At 43.5% G+C, this 21,832-nt stretch overlaps 1 protein-coding gene across 10 annotated transcripts in view; it reads right to left on the bottom strand.

Annotated features, from left to right (window-relative positions):
- kansl1l (KAT8 regulatory NSL complex subunit 1-like) overlaps nt 1-21,832 on the bottom strand; it is a 321,460-nt gene that overhangs the window by 41,810 nt on the left and 257,818 nt on the right. For 9 of the 10 annotated variants that reach the window (XM_070876265.1, XM_070876263.1, XM_070876266.1 and 6 more), the window contains 3 exons: nt 19,110-19,275; nt 3,568-3,720; nt 1,377-1,529 (listed from right to left, as the gene is read on the bottom strand). In XM_070876265.1, the coding sequence (XP_070732366.1) occupies nt 1,377-1,529; nt 3,568-3,720; nt 19,110-19,275 (472 nt within the window). Of the gene's footprint in view, nt 1-1,376; nt 1,530-3,567; nt 3,721-19,109; nt 19,276-21,832 lie in introns of those variants that run through there. The other variant, XM_070876270.1, reaches the window with a different exon arrangement.

Raw genomic sequence — 21,832 nt, 5'->3', positions numbered from 1 at the left:
GGATTGAAAGCAGGAAAGGGGTACTGAGGGAATGATCGGCCATGATGGCGTACTCCTGCACCTATTTTCTATGTTGCTAAGAGAGCGTTCTCGGAGGGGGGGGGGGTGGTTAGTAGAAAACAGCCTTACACCATCAGTATAATGTGCAGCCGTGGTGAAAAATGCAATTAGGATCTTAGAAGGTATAGCTTGAGGAAGATGCAAGAACAATAAAATGACCTTGCATTTTATATAGCGCCTTTCACATCCCCTCGATGTCCCAAAGCACTTCACAACCAATTCATGACTTTTTAAATGCAGTCCACTGTTGTTATGTAGGCAAATGCGACAGCCAATTTGCACACAGCAAGGTCCCACAAACAATGAGATAAATGTTCAGGTAATCTATTTTGGTGATGTTGGTTGAGGGATAAATGTTGACCGGAGCACTGAGGGGACTACCTCCTCTTCCTTGAATAATGCCATAGGATCTTTTGCATCCACTTAGTAGACATCTTATCTGAATGATGGCACCTCCAACAATGCAGCATTCAGTCAGTATTGCCCTGGAGTGTCAGCCTAGATTAGGTGACCAAATCCTGGAGTGGGATGTGAACCCATGACCTTTTGACTAAGAGATGAGACAGAGAGCATGCAAAAGAGAGGAGAGCAAAAGAGAGCGTGCACAAATATTGGGGGGGGGGGGGGGGGAGTTGGCAAGAGAGAAGCCCAGTTGATTGGAGGAGGGAAAGAAAGAGGGAATGAGTGGAAAAAAATATGCTATTCAGGATCAGAGAGGGAGAGAGGCCCCAATATGGTTGGGGGGGGAGGGAGGAAATGTGTGTGGTTGTTATGCTGTTTTCCTGTCAGAGCATCGGTGTCAGGAGGGAGGGGGGGGGGGTCATTAACCAAGTCAGACTTGGTGTCGGATGTGTTTGGCGGCAGGGTCGGGGTGAGGGTCACGGATATGACTGGAGGCTTCGGCCGCAAAGTCAAACAGGTGAGAAAGAAAAGATTTGCACTTATATAGCGCCTTTCATGACCACCAGACGTCTTAAAGCATTTTACAGCCAATAAAGTACTTTTGGAGTGTAGTCACTGTTGTAATGTAGGAAACACGGCAGCCAATTTGCGCACAGAATGCTCCCACAAACAGCAATATGATAATGACCAGATAATCTGTTTTATGTTGATTGAGCGATAAATGAGAGAGACGGTGGGGCACAAGGCTGACCTGGGGAAGGGGAGGTTCATGAGCCAAATGTCAGCGATGGTGCTTCAGCCTGTGCACTATTCAGTTGGGAGCAAGGCAGCAGGCCATCAATAGTGAATTCAACAATGATGCAGTTAGAAAGTCCTACAGCGTGTTCCCCCCTACTAAAACAGTTTGTCCTTACCAGTAGTTTTCTCATTCGAATGCCTCCTCTTCCTTAATTCTTTGAGGGGCTTCCTCGATGCTTCTGTTGAAGTCTGTAGCTTTGGGACAGAAGACGATTGGTTCCAGTGCTGTCCCAGTACCTTTGCATAGTGGTCTTTATTGATATTACGCTCTGAAAATCAATTGGACGATAGAATAAAAATCTTGGACTTTGATCTCCAAGATATAAAATTTGAATTAAAAAAATCTACAGGAGCTGTTTGCAAACCTTGCAGCAATTAAATAATTGTACTATTAATCCTGGCATTTGTCAGTTTTGAGCACAAGTTCTTTTGAGGTGTTAACTTATTCTCAAAGCTTTCTGCTGCAATGTAATTTTTTTTTAAACTTTAAAAGTTCTCTTCCTCCTTGTTTTATCCCTTCCTGGAGGCACTGACTTCTTGTAAGGGTATGTGCCCATGATCACAAGTCATATTCTGAATACCTCTCTCAAGTGATCACTCTTCTTGAGACTAGCAATTGAATGTTGACAGTTCTTTTGACTGTAGGGGAGTCACTGCCTTCACCCAATGCTCATACATGTGTATTTCCAACAGGGGCTGCTGGATAGCAGTTTAGGATTGGAGATGCAGGCCAGTTTTCCAGCCCCTGTCTCGGGAATGAGGAGGGCAACAATCCCTGCTGAATTTCCAGAAACTGCGGATCACATATACAGCAGCCATAATTTTAAGACTCAACCGTTCACACCCATGAGTAATACTGGCCATGTTACCAGAAGTAGCAGAAATAAACAAACAGTTATGAAAATTAAAAGTCCTATTTCACACAACTATGGAACTGAGTTAGGGTAAAAATCTTAATTCACATTGGATCAGAAGATAAGACCCAAGATGATCAAATCAAAAATTCTATTCAGAAAGATGGATTTTGATGTTGCCAACTTTACATATAAAGGTTGAAAACAGCATTCAATGATAAACACTCAGCATGATAATCAAATCCAATGTATGCTGGGTAAATGTGCTGTGTAGATTGCTGCCAACAGCTGGAAGAGTGGGAATTCTCCAGAAAACCCTCAGGTTTAGATGTCTAGCTAAGGAGTACTGTTAGCCTGCTTGGTTCTGGATACAGTACAGTAGGAAGTTTTGCAGGGCTTCCTTGGCGAGGAGCTGGGCCATACAGACCAGGGAGGTGTCAGGTTTTATCCACAGTTAGCTGAGCTCAGGCCAAGCAGCAGTAGGAGCACAACTAGCCTCAGCACCCCTGGGTTAGGGAGAACAAAACCGCCCTCGGTTTCTGTTTCAGCAATCTCTGTTGGAAATGTGATATGTGGATTGGGCTCGACTGTGATTAAATAGTCTACTAGCTCATTGTCACAATTCACGCGTGAATAATGGGCACTTGGATGATCCACTAGAGGGTGACCTGCTCAATGGAACTGTATCCCAGCATAGAATAGGGACCATCAGGAAAGACGGAGGCAGAAGATTCATGAAGAGGCAGAAAAATTGCATGCAGACCAGTAAACTTCATGAGCAGACTACTCCAACATCAAACTAGACCAGTTACAAAAATATAACCAAAGCAGTACCACAGATGTTGTTGTTTAAACCAGGTGTTCATGTTTACATCAGAAACGAGAGGCTATATTCTGTTGTCAATTCAAAAAGGTCTGCATAAATGCCAGCAAATTTCACACATTACCATCTGTAAGAATACTCTTACCAGCAAAATTAATGTCTGTAGCTCCAACCTCTGCAGAAAATCTCACAAGAATTGTATGTTACAAAATTACATGAACACCAGGATTTTGAGGAAAAGGAGGATTTCAGCCCTATTATGCAGCCAATTGCTCAATAAAAAGGCAAAACAGACTTTTGATACCAATCTGTTAAGAAATTACTAGAAAGCTCACAGCCATAACTGGCTGAATTTTGCAGTTATATTATACTTTCAATAAACTTAAAAAACATCTGTATTCAATCAAACAAAAAGTTAAAGGCTGCAATTTAATAAAATAATCCCTATGGATGTGACAATGTGGGAAAGTTAAGAAATGAATGCTGATGTAGGATGAAATGCCTGTAAACTTTAGGAAGCAGAAGGTACCATTATAGTTAAGTGATTGTGCATTTACCCACAAAAACTGGTTTTAAGTATATGAATGGATCAAAATGAGAAGCAAAACAAAGAACAAGTTTCCCACTTACTGACTGAATCCAAGGTATCCTCACACGTATGACTTTTACATGGTGTATTGCTTGATAAGAAAGCCTTGAACTCATTCATTATCGATGGAAAGGACTGAGTGTTCCAGTCTTCATTATACAACAAAGCTTGAAAGTGTACATCAAGAGGCATATCTACAAAACGTAAAAAAAGGTTAGTTCCTTAACCCTGCATTATTTTGTTTACCATTGGTTATAAAAATGCCTCTAACCAAGTCCTGTGCACAACATTTGGTTATGACTCTATTCATTTAGGTAAAGTTTATGTCGTGTCAAACAAGGAAAAATACAAGCAATAGAAACCATATGTAATGTGATATGTCACTGTCCATTTTTAAACTTTAACTGAAACCTTGATAAGTACATCTGTATAGTAAAATAGAGTGGCCGGACTTTTTAAGACTTGTTCATTCAGAAAGTACTTTCACTCATGAATGGAGAATAAAGATATTTCCGAGACTATTTTGCGATCAGAACTTCTTTCATTCACTAAATGAATGAGGTTAGAAAAAAGAAAAGCCAAATATGATGGCCGTGCAGCCAAAGCAGGATTTTTCACGTGAGCATGGTGTTCTTTACCTTTTCCTAATTTGATTTTACATACTCAGAATAAAACAGAACTGTTTACCTCTAAGGCAGTGGTTATAAGACCTCAGTTTCATTATATAATTTAAGATAGGTTTGAAAATACAAAATTTCAATGATTGTTTTCTTGTTGCTACATATGGAACTGCAACTCCAGTACAACCTCTGACAACAAACCATGGTTTCATGGTACACGATTAAAAATAATTTTCCTGTTGCAACCTGTGGGGCCATCTAGACAGCAGTTGATAGATATAAACATCACACAACAATCTCCTTTTTGGTGTTCTCGCTCTTTCTTAGAGGTAGTGCCTCAGCTCCACTCAGCATTTCTCCATCAGACTCTAGGACAGGAGTGTACAAACTTTGGCCTGTGAGCCAAGCCTTGACAATCGGGCCTTCATAGCCCAGGACAAACTAGCAAACAAGGAACACGAGCACAAATGGGAGTGTTTGCATTTTGAGAGTCTGAGGGGTTTGCAAAGGACTATGGGCTCAATTTTCCCCAACTCGTTTACTGGCGTATTGCCAGAGTTACGCCAGATTTTCTAGGCCAGAAATATTTTGCCAAAGTTTCCCCGATCTATAATTCGAATTTGGCGTTGCGCAGCGTGTCCAGTTGCCTCGGGGGGTGAAGCCTGCTGTCTGCGCCAAAAAACAATGCCGTACCTTCTGCGCATGTGCGAGGAAAAAAAGTTACGTTTTTGACGTCGTTCCAATGGACGGGCATGCTCAGTATAGCTCGGATTTGGCAATCGGCCATTTTTAAAGAACAAAATTGTGTGTGTGAGAAGGAATGTTGTGAGAGCATGGGGAAAAAAAATCACAGCTTGAGCAATACAAGATGCAACGCAGAGCAAGGAACAAGAATTTCTTACTGGAAGAAGTGGAGGCACTAGTTACTGTGATTGAGAACAGATGGCAGGAGCTGGATACCAGCAGAGGTCACATAAAAGTTCCACCAAAAGAAAAGAAGAAACGCTGGAACTAGATTGCAGAAGATTATTGTGCAATGGTGAACACCACGAGATCGGGAAGCCAATGTAAAAAGAAATGGCTGGACCTTGGTCAAGTAGTTAGTGTAAGTAATATTTTCATTTATTCAATGCAATTGTAAATGTGACCAGCTGTATGTGTCCCACCCAGCAGAAAGACACCCTCTCTAAAATGTTGCATTTTTATCTTTGCAGAAGAAAGTGGCACATAACAAAAGGGAAAGAACTCGAACCGGAGGAGGCCCAGCAAATCTGCACCCACTGACGCCCTTGGAAGAGAGGGTCGCTGCTTTGGTAGGTCCTGCCTGGAAAAAAACAATCAGTACTGCACAAGCTGGGCCCACACTCCAGGGAGAGGGTAATGCGTGCAAATTCATCGTGGCCCTTCAAGTCAACCTGCTGCCTGGCCTGCGATTAGTGAGCCTACTTCTGTTATCTTTTGCAGAACTTAAGGCCAATCCTGACAATGCAGAAGATTCAGACGAGGATGAGCCTGAAGAGAACATCTTCCAATCCAACCCTCCAGACCAAGAACATGGGGGGACCCGGGGGAAGTAATGGAGCTGGATGAAGCTCCCACTGCTCTACTGAATATGGAGGAGGTGTCGCTCATGGAGGTGCCAGCCCCTTCCGTGACTAGTGGTTTGAATGTTGGTGGGACATTCCATGGTTTCCCACCTTCCGAGGTTGCGGGTGCCAGTGGTGTGGTGCAGCGAGGCACACCCAGGGCCCCACCGTCCCAGCTTGACCACGCTCTCCTGAGCTGCAGGATGTCACAGATGTGATTCAGATGATGTCATTGACTGTGGAGTGCATTGACCTTACTCGATCACTCCTGGACACCAGCAGTGGGGTGAGTGATGAGGTAGTGGGACTGTCAGGAGAAGTAACAGAACTCTCATGAGAAATGGGAACAAGATCCGGGACCATCAGTAAGGGATTAGTGGCCATGAGGGAGGGAATGTCAGAGGTAGTGCAAACCACGTCACTAGCCATTAGGGAGGGAATGTTGCAGGCCGCTGAGACACTGTCAGGGTGCATGAGGGACGGCATGTTAGAGTTAGCTGCTGCAATAAGGGAACACGCCCAGACCCCGCGCCCAATGGCAGAATCAACTGCCACTCCCACTGCAATCCCCACACCAGCCTCTGAAGAGCCCAAAGCCGGGCCCTCTAACTTGCTGCCTGACGCTGAAGTCCCCCACCCTCAAGAGATGCGCAGTACCCGAGATGTTAGAAGGAATAAGCTTGGCACCAAGCCCAGAAACACTGCGCTACCGCCTGCGGGCAGGGGTGGTGGAGTGTCTAAGACCAAGCGCAGCGGGTGGTCCTAGAATAAGGGGGAGGAGAGATGGGTGCAGCCTTTCTTTGCTGCTGTTGTTATTATTGTTACTGTTGTAACTGTTCTCAAATTAACATTTTTTTGTAAGTTATGTAAATTTACAAGTTTATAAGTGATATTAAAGTTTTTAAGTGATCTTAAAGAGTGATATTAAAGTAAAGTTTGATACAAGAATAATTTTAGTAAAGTTAAGTACATTGTAAACTTTTGAATAAAATATATTTTACAATAAAACTGAATCATGTTCCATTAACACAACACAACATTACGGAACAGCTCCAAACAATAAACATGTCCATGTGGAATAGTTGTCGTTGAGCCCTCAGGCATCAGTAAAGTGTTCACGGATGAGCTGCTGGCGCAAGGCTCGAGCAATCGGTAAAGGAGCACGATGGCCCGCCCTCAGGCACTAGCATGGCTTCCTCATCCTCGTCCTCCTCCTGCTCATCACCTGCATCTTCCACATCATTATCAGCCACTCTCACCACAGGTGGGTCTTCCACTACCAGGCGCTGCTGCCTCATGGTGGCTAAGTTATGCAGCATGCAGCATGCAGCACACAACAAGGAACTGACCGACAATCTCAGGGGAGTACAGCAAGTAGCCTCCGGAATGGTCCAGGCAGCGGAAACGCTGTTTCAATATGCCAATGGTCCTCTCAATGATGCTGCGCGTCGCAATGTGCGACATGTTGTATTGACGGTCAGCTTCCGTCCGGGTTACGCGAAGGGGCTTCATGAGCCAGGTGGCGAGGCCGTACCATTTATCTCCCAGTAGCCAGCTCTGCCCTTCTGGCTGCTGCTCAAACATGGCAGATATAACGCTGTCGCGTAGGATGAATGCATCATGGGTGCTGCCACGGTATCTTGCATCGACTGACATGATGCGATGCATGTCGTCACACAGGAGCTGCACATTGATGGAGTGGAAGCCTTTTCTCTTCCTGTGCATCTCGGGAATCTTGCAAAGGTGCTTGAAAGGCGACGTGGATACAATCAATGCAGCCCTGTACCTTTGGGAAGCCAGCAATCCTGGAGAAGCCAACAGCCTTGTCATGGATTGCTTGGGCAGTCATGGGGAACTTGATGAAGTCATTCCTCCATGCATACAGTGCAGCCCTGACCTGGTAAATGGAGACATGTGTTGCATGCTGAGATGGCGCACACATCCCCAATTGTAGCTTGAAACAATCTGGAGGTATAGAATGAAAGTGCAGCTGTAACCTTCAGTTCAACTGACAAAGCAGTTCTCCTGACGCTTCTCGACTGCAGGTCTGCTTTCTCCAACTCACAGATCTCATGGACAACTTCTTTGCGGAAATGCAGCCTTCTGACACAGTCTGCATCATTCATCATCATAGGCGGTTCCTCGAACATGGATGACTTGCTTCCACGAGTTCACAGATGTTTCAATGAAGGATCCGATGTTCCAGTCCTGAACTCCAATTAAGGGGGTGGAAGATGCCTGTGCGTGGATATTTTTAACGTGTTGCACACCAGCCACCACCAGCATCACTCAGGTGCAGGTACGAATGCCTGTCTCGATATACCCGAGGTGGGTAAGGCCTCCTGCGCAGCACCCTACGAGCTTTGATATTCCTGATGCGATGAGCTCTAATCAATTGTCTCCTACGTAGCACCATGATGCAGAAGGCTCGCACAAGGTATGGCATTGTCAGTATTGCCTCCATACTTAAAGTTAAACTTTCGAAGAAGCTCAAAACGGCAGAAAAGCAGGCAGCACAGGTTCGCGTTCTCTCTCTCCCCAAGGTCTGTATAGATGGACCACACCCAAAGGTCTTGTGACCTCTCCTCTCTTTCTCCCACCACCCCACCCCCCTCCCCCACCCTGTGTCTTGTGACCTCCCTCTCCGGGCTACAAGCCGCAAGATCGGCTATCTCTTCCCCCCCGCCATGGCTTGTTTTGTAGCCGAACCACGAGCCACTGTGTCCGGATGCAAGGCCGATTCTGCCGGCCAAACCTACAACCCTCCAAGCCTTCAAGACGTTCACTGGTGGTGTGTAACTAAGTAAAAAAGAGAAAACTTGTGAAATCCAACAAAATTTACATCTCTACGATGACAGGTTAAAAAAATGTTGAACTTTATTATTGATTTTGACAGTGTTCTTGACTCCCTCCAAAATCTTCGATTTAAAAACAATGGCATCTTTCAGCGTAGATTTGTGAATGTGCGCTGGTTTTCTTAACTCACCAGAAGGTTTTTCGTGAGTGGCCAGATACACCAACGTAATAGAAAAAAATGTTGGCCAAATTGCGAACAACTGAAAAAACCGGCGCAGACATGAAGAAACAATGACGTAAAAAAAAAACTGGCCTAGAAAAATTGTAACTAAGTCAGTTACGCCGGCGCAGATCGTAGGGGGAAAGTTTAAAAAAAATAAATACGCCAAAAATTTGACTCAATATGCCAAAAAAACAGCCTACTCCAAAAAAAACGGCGCAAATCACTGGGGAAAATTGAGCCCTATTTCTTGCACTGTTATCTCACTGGTGGATAATTCCTAGTCAGAACATCAAGAACTGTTCGTTATCAGCCAGTTTAGATGTACCCTGTACTGAAATTAATGGGAGCATGGATTTAAACTTTATAGGTTGCCTGTGAAGCTACATGATACACACCTAGGCAGCTCAGACAAAATCCTTGGGACATCTGTTTCACAGAGCTTAATTTCCTCAGTGCTATTTTTAGGGTGTTGATTAATATGCTTGCCTTAACCAGGGCATTAAAAATAGTGCAGAAGTGAGCTCAGAGCCTCCAAATGAGTTCCAGAACTCCCACCATGAACAATCTCAGCAACAGACAGTTTTTTTGTGGCATTTATATGGTTTTTAGATGTAGGCTATTGTGCAAAATGTAGAGACATACAAGAGAATCAATGCTCAATACTGGTAAATGGCTAATATCCTTCATTATCAGTGTTTATCATATTAATTTCTACTGTATACCCTTAATTCTTTTGGCTTGAATGGAAATCATGCAAAATCTCATCAATTGAAAATGAATTGCTTAATTGCACCTCAATTCAAATATTGGTTGTTAAATTCCTATCATAAATGGGTCCTGTCCAGACAAAGCTAAATTTGAATTAAACCCCATCATATGCCTAAGTACGCCAGTCCTTCCATACCAGAGTGCATATAGAGAATAGGGTTAGTGAGAAGTACAAAACCCTTCCCACTGAGGAAAAATACAAGATCAAATATGTGGAGCGGCATCCTGGAGTAAGGAAGAAAATTGTGGGACAGAAATTTATCATTCCCACCACACTTTCAACTTATCTGAAAAACAAAGAGAACCAGCAGAATTTTCCCAGTCAAAGGGAGAGACTACCTCAGCCTGTCTCTGTTATGCTGAGCTGCTTCAAACAGGCTGGAGTAGCTAACCTCGTCTCGCTGGAAAAGGCAAATGAATTTGCCTAAGAATTTGGAACAAACCTTGTTTCTGCATGGTGGAACAGCCACTTCAAAAACCACCACACAAATCAAGTCCAGGTCCATACATGGGTAGGCAAGTGATGTTCCTTAATAAGCATTGAGAACGGCATGATAAAATTCCTGAAATTTTATCTCGTAAGGACAAAGACTTATTTAATATTAATGAAACTGATCTTAAAAAAAAAAAATTGCACCCTATGGAGAATGCTGGCTTTCATCAACAAAATTGCTCAGGTGAGTAAAAGCCAAGCAGTGAATTCCCATCATGATTGAGGACTAGCATGACTGGGGATTTTTTTAAATTCTCTGGTGATTGGGAATTCCAAAAGCTCCCAATGTTGTTGTGGTGGTGATGTTACTCTGCCTGTAACCTACTAAGTGGTTGACTGTTGCTTTCTGAGTTGCGGCTTCATCACTTTCACCAAAGTTTGGCATCACAGGGTAGAAAAATTCCCTTGGTAGTTGATAATTGTGGGGCTCACATTAAGTGCAAGCATCTAAATGCAAAGGGGGCTAATATTTATACAGCCAAACTTGACATCGGTGATCAGGCAATGATGCTGGTGTGATTTATTCTATGAACTATACGAAATGTTTGGTGCAAAAGGTGATTGCAATGTAGGATGCTGGCATACCCGCATGCCATTTACACTGCATTCATCATAGGAGGAGCTGAAAGCAGAATCATTGCCAATTGTTTTTGGCATTAAATCTGTCTCACCAGCAGAAGATGCAAAAGAATAAGCTGTATTTAACACAGTTGAAGATCACATACTAATGGCTGACCATTAAGCAGTGAATCATTGAACACAAGTTCTACGTTGCAAAAGCCAGCACACAAGTTGTGAACTATTGCCAAGTGTTGATACGATTTTGAAGTCTCAATATCCAGATTGCTGACCGACTGGATTCAATTTTTGATTTTGATAATACCAAGCTCTCTCACAATACTTCTCAACAGAAAAGCAATTAACTCAGAATCCAGACAGGCTGGCTGCATTGCTCCACAATGTGCATGTTTCAAAGGCAAGCACAATAGATTGTCGAACGTGTTCATTGTTTAATTGATCAGAGCCATCACATTCAATCACAGACATCCTGGCCATTCTCAAAGATTGGCTATCCGTTTAATATTGATAGATGGCTGTTGATCGAATATAATTATAAATTCGTCTATTTCCTTTTGTATTAGTATAATTCAAAGATATTTGGATCATAGATCTGCATGGAAGCATGTCTACAGTAGCTGCCTTAGCATAGATCAAAGAATCAGGCCCAGCCTGTGGTAGTGTATTTGACAGACAGTTGTGTGGAGAGACTAGGAAAGTTGGGGTTGTTTTCCTTAGAGCAGAGGACAAATGCAGATTTAATAGAGGTGTTCAAAATCATGAATGGTTTTGATAAGAGTAAATAAGGAGAAACTGTTTCCAGTGGCAGAAGAGTTGGTAACAGATTGTTGAGACGTGTGAGACTTCACCTGGAGTACTGTGCACAGTTTTAGTCTCCTTATCTGAGGAAGGACATACTTGCCTTAGAGGCGGGTGCAACAAAGGTTCACTAGATTGATCACTGGGATGAGAGGGTTGTCCTTTGAGGAAAGATTCGAGTCTATAGTCTCGAGTTTAGTAGAATGAGAGGTGATCTCATTGAAACGTGTAAGATACTGAGGGGGATTGACAGGGTAGATGCTGAGAGGTTGCTTCTCCTGCCTGGAGAGTCTAGAACTAGGGGGCATAGTCTCAGGATAAGGGGTCAGCTATTTAAGACTGCGATGAGAAGGAACTTTTTCACACAAAGGGTTGTGATTTTTTGGAATTCTCTACCCCAAAGGGCTGTGGATGTTGAGTCATTGAGTATATTCAAGGCTGAGATCGATAAGATTTTTGGACTCTAGGGGAATCAATGGTTATGGGGATCGGGCGGGAAAGTTGAGTCGAGGTCGAAGATCAGCCATGATCTTATTGAATGGTTCGAAGGGCAGTATGGAACTCCTGCTCTTAATTCTTATGTTATGATATGGACTGCACAGCCTGAAAGGGTGGTGGAAGCAGATTCAATAACTCTCAAAACAGAACTGGATAAATACTAGAAGGGGCACATTTTGCAGGGCTACGGGGAAAGGGCAGGGGATTGAGACTAATTGGATAGTTCTTCAAAGAGCCGGCACAGGCATATTGCAACCAAACGGCCTCCTTCTGAGTTGTATTATTCTACGATTCTATAGGATCCTTTGGCAGACAACTCAGTGGATAGGGATCTCCAAATACAGGATTATATTAGGCTCCATTTGTTAATTAGGCTACAATCAGTTGGTCAGACAACAACCAAAGAGCTCTGTGTTTAGGTTTTGTGCCAGTCTAGTGAGGAGCCTCGGCCAGATTGAAGTTACAGCAAGGAAATTTTGGTTCAAGTCTATGTTTAGAGGGAAAACAAGCTTTTATTATTTTATGCATCAAAAAAAGTTGTGCATGTTCATGGTTTATTTACTGTTTATTTATAAGAACATAAGAAATAGGAGCAGGAGTAGGCCATACAGCCCCTCGAGCCTGCTCCGCCATTTAACACGATCGTGGCTGATCCGATCATGGACTCAGGTTCACTTCCCTGCCCGCTCCCCATAACCTCTTATTCCCTTATCGGTTAAGAAACTGTCTATTTCTGTATTAAATTTATTCAATGACCCAGCTTCCACAGCTCTCTGAGGCAGCGAATTCCACAGATTTACAACCCTCTGAGAGAAGAAATTCCTCCTCATCTCAGTTTTAAATGGGCGGCCCCTTATTCTAAGATTATGCCCTCTAGCTCTAGTCTCCCCTATCAGTGGAAACATCCTCCCTGCATCCACCTTGTCAAGCCCCCTCATAATCTTATACGTTTCGATAAGATCACCTCTCATTCTTCTGAATTCCAATGAGTAGAGGCCCAACCTACTCAACCTTTCCTCATAAGTCAGCCCCCTCATCTCCGGAATCAACCTAGAGAACTTTCTCTGAACTGCCTCCAAAGCAAATATATCCTTTCTCAAATATGGAATCCAAAACTATACGCAGTATTCCAGGTGTGGCCTCACAAATACCCTGTATAACTGTAGCAAGACTTCCTTGCTTTTATACTCCATCCCCATTACAATAAAGGCCAAGATTCCATTGGTACCTGCATACTAAGCTTTTGTGTTTCATGCACCAGGACCCCCAGGTCCCGCTGTACTGCAGCACTTTGCAATTTTTCATCATTTAAATAATAACTTGCTCTTCGATTTTTTTATTGCCAAAGTACATAACCTCACACTTTCCAACATTATACTCCATCTGCCAAATTTTTGCTCACTCACTTAGCCTGTCTATGTCCTTTTGCAGGTTATTTGTGTCCTCCTCACACATTGCTTTTCCTCCCATCTTTGTATCGTCAGCAAACTTGGCTACGTTACACTCAGTCCCTTCATCCAAGTCGTTAATATAGATTGTAAATAGTTGGGGTCCCAGCACTGATCCCTGCGGCACTCCACTAGTTACTGATTGCCAACCAGAGAATGAACCATTTTCCCGACTCTCTATTTTCTGTTAGTTAGCCAATCCTCTATCCATGCTAATATATTATCTCCAACCCCGTGAGCTTTTATCTTGTGCAGTAACCTTTTATGTGACACCTTGTCAAATGTCTTCTGGAAGTCCAAATACTCCACATCCACTGGTGCCCCTTTATCCACCCTGTTTGTTCCATCCTCAAAGAATTCCAGCAAATTTGTCAAACATGACTTCCCCTTCATAAATCTATGCTGACTCTGCCTGACTGAATTATGCTTTTCCAAATGTCCTGCTACTGCTTCTTTAATAATGGACTCCAACATTTTCCCAACCCATCATCATCATCACAGGAGGATGACTTGCTTCTACATGAGTTCGCAGATGTTTCAATGAAGGACCCGATGTTCCAGTCCTGAACTCCAGTTGAGGGGGTGGAAGATGCCTATGCATGGATTTGTTTTTAACATGTGGTGACCGTTGCACATCAGCCATCACACGGGCTCAACAGAGCTAGGCCTTTATCCAGTGGCAAGAGTTAACCAGGACGACTGGAGACCTGCTCTGCTGCACGGACCTATTGCACACAGATATCGCAATGTGGGCAGACCCATGCTGCCCCTGGGCCCTCGGCTCTTCCGGGCTCCATACCCTCATTCGCCGCACTTCTGCCACGATCTCTCGCCGCTCCTCCGCCACAAACATTTGCCGCTCCTCCACCACAAAAACACTCGCCGCACCTCCACACGAAACGTTCGCCCAACCACAGATGTTAGGCTAACTGGTTTATAGTTTCCTGCTTTTTGTCTGCCTACTTTTTTTTGAATAGAGGCGTTATATTTGCAGTTTTCCAATCTGCTGGGACCTCCCCAGAATCCAGAGAATTTTGGTAAATTACAACCAATACATCCATTATCTCTGCCGCTACTTCTCTTAAGACCCTAGGATGCAAGCCATTAGGTCCAGGGGATTTATCCGCCTTTAGTCCCTTATCTTACTGAATACCACCTCCTCGGTGATTGTGATTGTGTTAAGTTCCTCTCCCCCATAGTCCCTTGACTATCTACTGTTGGGATATTTTTAGTGTCCTCTACTTTAAAGACTGATCTAAAATATTTGTTCAGAGTTTCTGCCATCTCCGTATTCCCCATCACTAATTCCCCGGTTTTGTCCTCTAAGGGACCCACATTTATTTTAGCCACTCTTTTCTTTTTTATATACCTGTAAAAACTCTTGCTATCTGTTTCTATATTTCATGCTAGTTTACTTTCATAGTCTATCTTCCCTTTCTTAATCATTTTTTGAGTCATTCTTTGCTGACTTTTAAAAGCTTCCCAATCTTCTGTTACATTTAAATAATACCACCTATTAGTTCAAAGCCTGTTTTCAACTGATAAGTCCAGTTTGCCTTTCAACAAGAGGAGAGTCACAGGACATTCCAATAGCTGGTGTATAGAGCAAGAATTTGCTGTTTTGATTTATAGGGTTTTGTTATAGCTTACCTAAGCATTGGACTAAAAAGGTACATGCCCAATTGTAATCATAAGTTCTGATTATGGGAATGATCAGTGATACTAAACCCAAGAAATCATCATCATCATAGGCAGTCCCTCGGAATCGAGGAAGACTTGATTCCACTCTTAGCATGAGTTCTTAGGTGGCTGTACAGTCCAATACGAGAATCACAGTCTCCGTCACAGGTCGGACAGATCGTCTTTGAGGGAAAGGGTGGGCAGGGGGCCTGGTTTGCCACACGCTCCTTCCGCTTGATTTCTGCATGCTCCCGGCGACGATACTCGAGGAGCACATCGCCCTCCCGAATGCACTTCCTCCACTTAGGGTGGTCTATGGCCAAGGACTCCGAGGTGTCAGTGGGGATGTCGCACTTTATCAGGGAGGCTTTGAGGGTGTCCTTGCAACGTTTCCTCTGCCCGCCTTTGGCTCGTTTGCCGTGGACAAGTTCCGAGTAGAACGCTTGCTTTGGGAGTCTCGTGTCTGGCATTCGGACTATGTAGCCTGTCAAGCGGAGCTGATCAAGTGTGGTCAGTGCTTCGATGCTGGGGATGTTGGCCTGGACGAAGATGCTAATGTTTGTGCGTCTGTCCTCCCAGGAGATTTGCAGGATCTTGCAGAGACATCGCTGGTGGTATTTCTCCTGTACATGGTCCATGTCTCTGAGCCATACAGGAGTGCGGATATTACTACGGCCTTGTAGACCATGAGCTTGGTGACAGTTTTGAAGGGCTGCACTGGAGGCGGTGTTGGATCTCATCATCAATACCTGCTCTGATTGATAAGAGGCTCCCGAGATAGGGGAAGTGGTCCACGTTGTCCAGGGCCACGCCGTGGATCTTGATGTTTGCGGGGGCAGTGCTGTGCAGCGAGGACAGGCTGGTGGAGTACCTTTGTCTTACTAATATTTAGCGTAAGGCCTATGCTTTCATACGCCTCGGTAAATACGTCGACTATGTCCTGGAGTTCAGCCTGTGTGTGCACAGACGCAGGCGTCATCCGCGTACTGTAGCTCGCCGTCAGAGGTTGGAGTGGTCTTGGACCTGGCCTGGCCTCCTACTTTACAAAGGCCTTCGACAATGTCATCCGCGAGGGTCTATGGAGCGTCCTCCTCCGTTTCAGATGCCCCCAAAAGTACGTCACCATACGCCGCCTGCTCCATGACAACATGCAAGTCGTGATCCTTACCAATGGATCCATCACAGACCCAATTCATGTCCGGACCAGGGTCAAGCAGGACTGCGTCATCACCCCAACCCTCTTCTCAATCTTCCTCACTGCCATGCTCCACCTCACAGTTGATAAGCTCCCCGCTGGAGTGGAGCTAAACTACAGAACCAGTGGGAAGCTGTTTAAAGCCAAGAAAATATCTAGCGCAAATACCCAAAACCTGACAGGAAATATTGATGCTGTGTGGGAGAATGCCGCTGCTAGTGAGAGTGAGGAAGAGGCCCAACCGAGTGGATCCAGAAGCTGGAGGACCCAGCCCCCACCAAAGCCACATTATCCAATTGTGTGCAATTGCTGAGGAAGCGGCTGACAGCTGTGCCAGATGTCCTGATGGAACTTCGCTCTGCACTAAGCAGAACTGACAACTTTATGGAAGAATCTGCTGTCAGCAGGAGGCAAACCAATCACTGATCATTTAGAGAAATAACTGAAGTTTGCATTGCGCAGTTTCTATACTGCTCAGACTTTGATCATATGCATTAATAAAAATGTCATGAAACATCAAAGCAATTGTTAAGTGTTGTTTGCTTTGCTGTTTTACTAAAATTGCTTAATTCAAACTATTGCGATAATTTTGCAGTTTTTGCTCAAAAAATGTTCTCAAGATAATTTGAACAGGGTGAAGCAGTTCAAGCACCAAATCTGCACACAAGTCCGGAAAATTATCTCAATGGAATTCAGAATATTAGAACCCGATTTAAAAAGTTATTAATTTATAGGGAAGTTTTACAATGTTTATACATTGAACTATTAAAGAAACACAGCTGTGAATCATTTTTTGTTGAGTTACTTACTTTTCTCTGTGATTACTGTGGTTTTTCTTTCCTCTGGTACAGCACTTATTTAAGCCATTTGAATTGTTAGAAAACTTGTGCCCTACCAAGAATTATGGAAAGGGCTCAGTTTGCAAACAAAGACCTTCTTCCTCCCCCTCTCAATTACATAACAATAAAACCCAATGAGTTCTTGAACAGGCAATTTATTGACATTAACAGATGTGATGGTAAATCAGTTGATCTAAATGGGAATGCACTCGCCTGGTTCCATTCTTATCTATTTAATCGTATCCATAAAATCTCCTGCAATGGCTTCTCTTCCCACTTCTGCATCGTTACCTCTGGTGTCCCCCAAGGATCTGTCCTTTGCCCCCTCTATATGCTGCCCCTTGGCGATGTCATCCGAAAACAGGGACTCGGTTTCCACATGTATGCTGACGGCACCCAGCTCTACCTCTCCACCACTTCTCTTGATCCCTGGTTGGTATCTAAATAGTCAGATTGCTTGTCGGACATCCAGTGCTGGATGAGCAGAAATTTTCTGCAATTAAATATTGGGAAGACCGAAGCCGTTATCTTTGGTCCACGCCACAAACTGCGATTCATAACCACTGACTCCATCCCTCTCCCTAGCATCAATCTGAGGATGAACAAGACAGTTCGCAACCTAGGTGTCATATTTGATCCTGAAATGAGTTTCCAGCCACATATCCGTGGCATAACTAAAACCGCATTTTACACCTCCGTAACATTGCCCGCCTCAGCTCTTCTGCTGCTGAAACCCTTATTCACGCCTTTGTTACCTCTAGACTTGACTACTCCAACTCACTCCTGGCTGGCCTCCCACATTCTATACTAAGTAAACTTGAGGTCATCCAAAACTCAGCAGCCCGTGTCCTAACTCACACCAAGCCACGATCACCCATCACCCCTGTGCTTTCTGACCGACATTGCCTCCCGGTTAAACAACGCCTCGATTTCAAAATTCTCATCTTTGTTTGCAAATCATTCCATGGCCTTACCCCTCTCTATTACTGTAATCTTTTTCACCCCACAAGATGTCTGTGCTCCTCAAATTCTGCCCTCTTGAACATTCCTCATTATAACTGCTCAACCATCGGTGGCCAAGCTGTTTGGGCCCTAAGCTCTGGAATTCCCTCCCTAAACCGCTCCGCCGTTCTACCCCTCTTTCCTCCTTTAAGACGCTCCTTAAAACCTACCTCTTTAACCAAGCTTTTGGTAATCTGCCTTAATTTCTTCTTTTGTGGCTTGGTGTCAAATTTATCTGTTTTGTCTTCTAACACCGCCTTAGGATGTTTTACTACATTAAAGGTGTTATATAAATAACATTTATTATTAATGAATAATTACAAAAGATTGATTTAAGTAAACAACAAAGTGAGAATTTAATGTACAGGATAATTTTAATGCTTAGGTTTAGTTCTGGCTGAAGAAATTCATGATGATTAAAAATGGCTGTCAGAAATAAAACTCTGACAGCTTAGTGGCTAAAAGTATCATCTCTGCAGCACTAAGACAAACAGATCACAGGGTCCCAGCTTCAGTTCTGTGCTGATTTAGTTCCTCTCAGCCATGACAGCTGGAGCAACTGTATAGAAATCAGGAGCAGAAATGCTGGCTATATTACCGCTCCACGAGCGAGATCTACACAGCAAAAGATGATCCCAGTTAGAGATGTAGGTGGTTAGGGGGAAGGCAGCCAGGTTTTCTGTTCCTTATACAGTGACTCCTGCTGGAAAATACACATGCAGACGACAGGATCAGACTCAGCTGTGACAGCCTTCACAGTGAACTAACCTGTCAACACTCACTGCCTAGGTTTACATATGAAGGATAGCCAGCTGGGTGATACACCACAGGACTGTCAGCATCTATAGTGACGAGAGTCAACCCTAACCAGAGTCAATTATTTTAGCAAAGAATGGGAGAAAATGTGAAAATAAAGAAATATAACACAGTACAAGAATAAAGATCCTCTGTCAACATTCAAACCAGTTATCTAAGAAAACAAAAGTAAAACAAATGCAGTACTTTGATAAGAAACTGTTGGGAATAGAAAAAAAATACGGTTACATAGCTAGCCGTACCACAATGGAGTGACAATATTGGGTGGAAGCAAGGGTCCAGCATAGCTACTTGTTCTTCCAGTGCCATTGTCCTTGAGTTTATTGCGTCAGTTGTGTTGTTTGAAGCACACAGTTTACACGACACTGGCCAGCAACATTTATACGGCACAGCTGTAGCCTGTTGAACCTGTAAATGCAATTACTATGTTAAAACAAACTTTTGATAAATGTCGGTTTCATGTGTATATTGCTGACAATTGCAGCCATAGCAGGTGACAATTTGAACCAAGTCGCAAAGGACTTATAGCAGCTTAACTGGAAGAAAAACCAACAGAAATTTGCACATAACTGATATTCCACTAATTCAGAAACTATGTTCCCATCGAATCTGGCCATTCTCAAAATTTACAACGGGAGAGCTCCCTGCTCGTCTTCAAAAAGTGCGAAAATAATCTTTTATGCGAATAATCAGAGGGGGCCTCGATTTAACATCTCATCCGAAAACCAGCACCTTCAACAATGCAATTCTCTTGGTATTGCAACACATTATCAGCCTGGATTATGTGATTAAGTCCTGAGAGGGACATATACATTTGAAAGCCATCAATGGCAGGAACAAAACAGAGAGTCAAAATATATGAATTCAGCCCAACAAATGCATTAATAATTCAAGGAACAAAAGTGTGGTGGATGCTGGAAATCTGAACTAAAAGCAGAAAATGCTGGAAATACTCAGCAGGTCAGGCAGCATCTGTGAAGAGAGAAACAGAGTTAACGTTTCAGGTTAATGAACTTTCATCAGAATTGGTTTTAAATTTTTCATCAGAGGGTGTGGGGTCAGTGATGCTCTGGGAGATGATGGCTTGATGTTCAGTAGTAGGGTCAGGGTCCAGGGGGCAATAGGAATGATTTTCAGAGAGTAAGAAACATAAAGTTAACGTTTCGTGGTTGATGACCTTTTGTCAGAACTGTTCTGATAAAAGGTCACTGACCTGAAACGTTACCAATGTTTCACTCTTTGCAGATCCTGCCTGAGCTGCTGGTTGTTTCCAGCATTTTCTATTGTTATTGCAATCATTTAAGCCTATAAATGACTCTGCATGATATTAGGATAGAAATGCTTAACGCATTTGTATAACATTAACTGTGAATGTTATTTTTATGGAGGCATTAACTCATTTACAGGTTAAAATAATGGATAAAGTAACCTTATGCAAATATATTAGATGCTGGTACACTAATATCGCACAGTAATTTCTAGGCTTTAGAAAATACTATAAATGCACTACCCATGCTGTTAAAGGCACTATATATGCAAGCTGTTGTAGATACTAAATATAAGCACGCAGTGTTCAGATAGCCACATTGTACAAACACATACTCCATAATGCTGAAATTCCAGGCACACACCTGAGTTAGGTTGAACATACTAAGTTCAACTTGGTTTTAAATTTGGATACTTTGGACTCCAAGGGAGGCAAATGTTTGATCTCAAAAGTTACAAAAACTGCTTTTATATTGGATTAGCACTATTGGTTCCCGATGTGCTGGTAACAGGCAGCTGGCGACAACTCCAAGGTAAACTTACTGGGTTCACAAAGACCAGAAACACTTGCTTATTTAAAAAAAACAAAAATAAACGCAGATTTGGAAATCTGAAAATGCTGAAAGCATAGGTTAGTAAGAACAAAAGAATTAATATTCCGGATGTGGGTCCTGACAAAGAATCCATATCTGAAATGTCAGCTTCTCTATTCACTCCAGATAATGCTTGACCTGCTGAGTGAAATATATACAAGTTGCAACATGGAAAGACACCAGTTTGTGTCGGCGCTTACCCTCCACACGATTAAACAGTTCTAATCTCATTTGTCAATCTTGTTCCCATATCCCTTTTCCTTTATCCACCTATCAATGTTCGCCATGGCTCAGTGGGGGTAGCACTCTCGCCTCCGAGTCAGTAAGTTGTGGGTTCAAGTCCCACTCCAAAGACTGGGCAGATAAATCTAGGCTGACAATCCAGTGCAGTGCTAAGGAAATGCTGCACTGTTGGATACACCATCTTTCCGATAAGACGTTAAATTGAAGCCCTGTCTACTCTACGTAAAAGATTCTATGGCACTATTTCGAAGAGGAGCAGGGGAGTTATTCCTGGTGTCCTGGCCAATATTTATCCCTCAATCAACATCACTAAAACAGATTATCTGGTCATTATCACATTGCTGATTGTGTGAGCTTCCTGTACACGAATTGGCTGCCGTGTTTCCTACATTACAACAGTGACTACACTTCAAAAGTGCTTTGGGACATCCGGTGGTCGTGAAAGGCGCTATATAATTTTTTTTTATTCGTTCATGGGATATGTGCGTCGCTGGCAAGGTCTGCATTTATTGCCCATCCCTAATCCCTCAAGAAGGTGGTGGTGAGCCGCCGCCTTGAACCGCTGCAGTTCGTGTGGTGAATGTACTTCCAGAGTGCTGTTAGGGTGTTCCAGGATTTTGATCCAGCGATGAAGGCACGCCGATATACTGTACTTAAGTCAGGATGGTGCGTAGCTTGGAGAGGAACTTGCAGGTAGTGGTGTACCCACGCACCAGCTGCCCTTGTCCTTCTAGGTCAGTGTATTCACTGAGGCATATGAAAGCATGGGCCTTACGCTTAACATCGTAAGACAAAGGTCCTCCACCAGCCTGTCCCTGCCGCACAGCACTGCCCCCCCAGTCATCAAGATCCACGGCGCGGCC

Source organism: Pristiophorus japonicus, chromosome 3 (assembly GCF_044704955.1).
Source record: "Pristiophorus japonicus isolate sPriJap1 chromosome 3, sPriJap1.hap1, whole genome shotgun sequence".
NCBI classification, from domain to species: domain Eukaryota; kingdom Metazoa; phylum Chordata; class Chondrichthyes; family Pristiophoridae; genus Pristiophorus; species Pristiophorus japonicus.
This window is presented reverse-complemented; position numbering and strand designations above follow the sequence as displayed.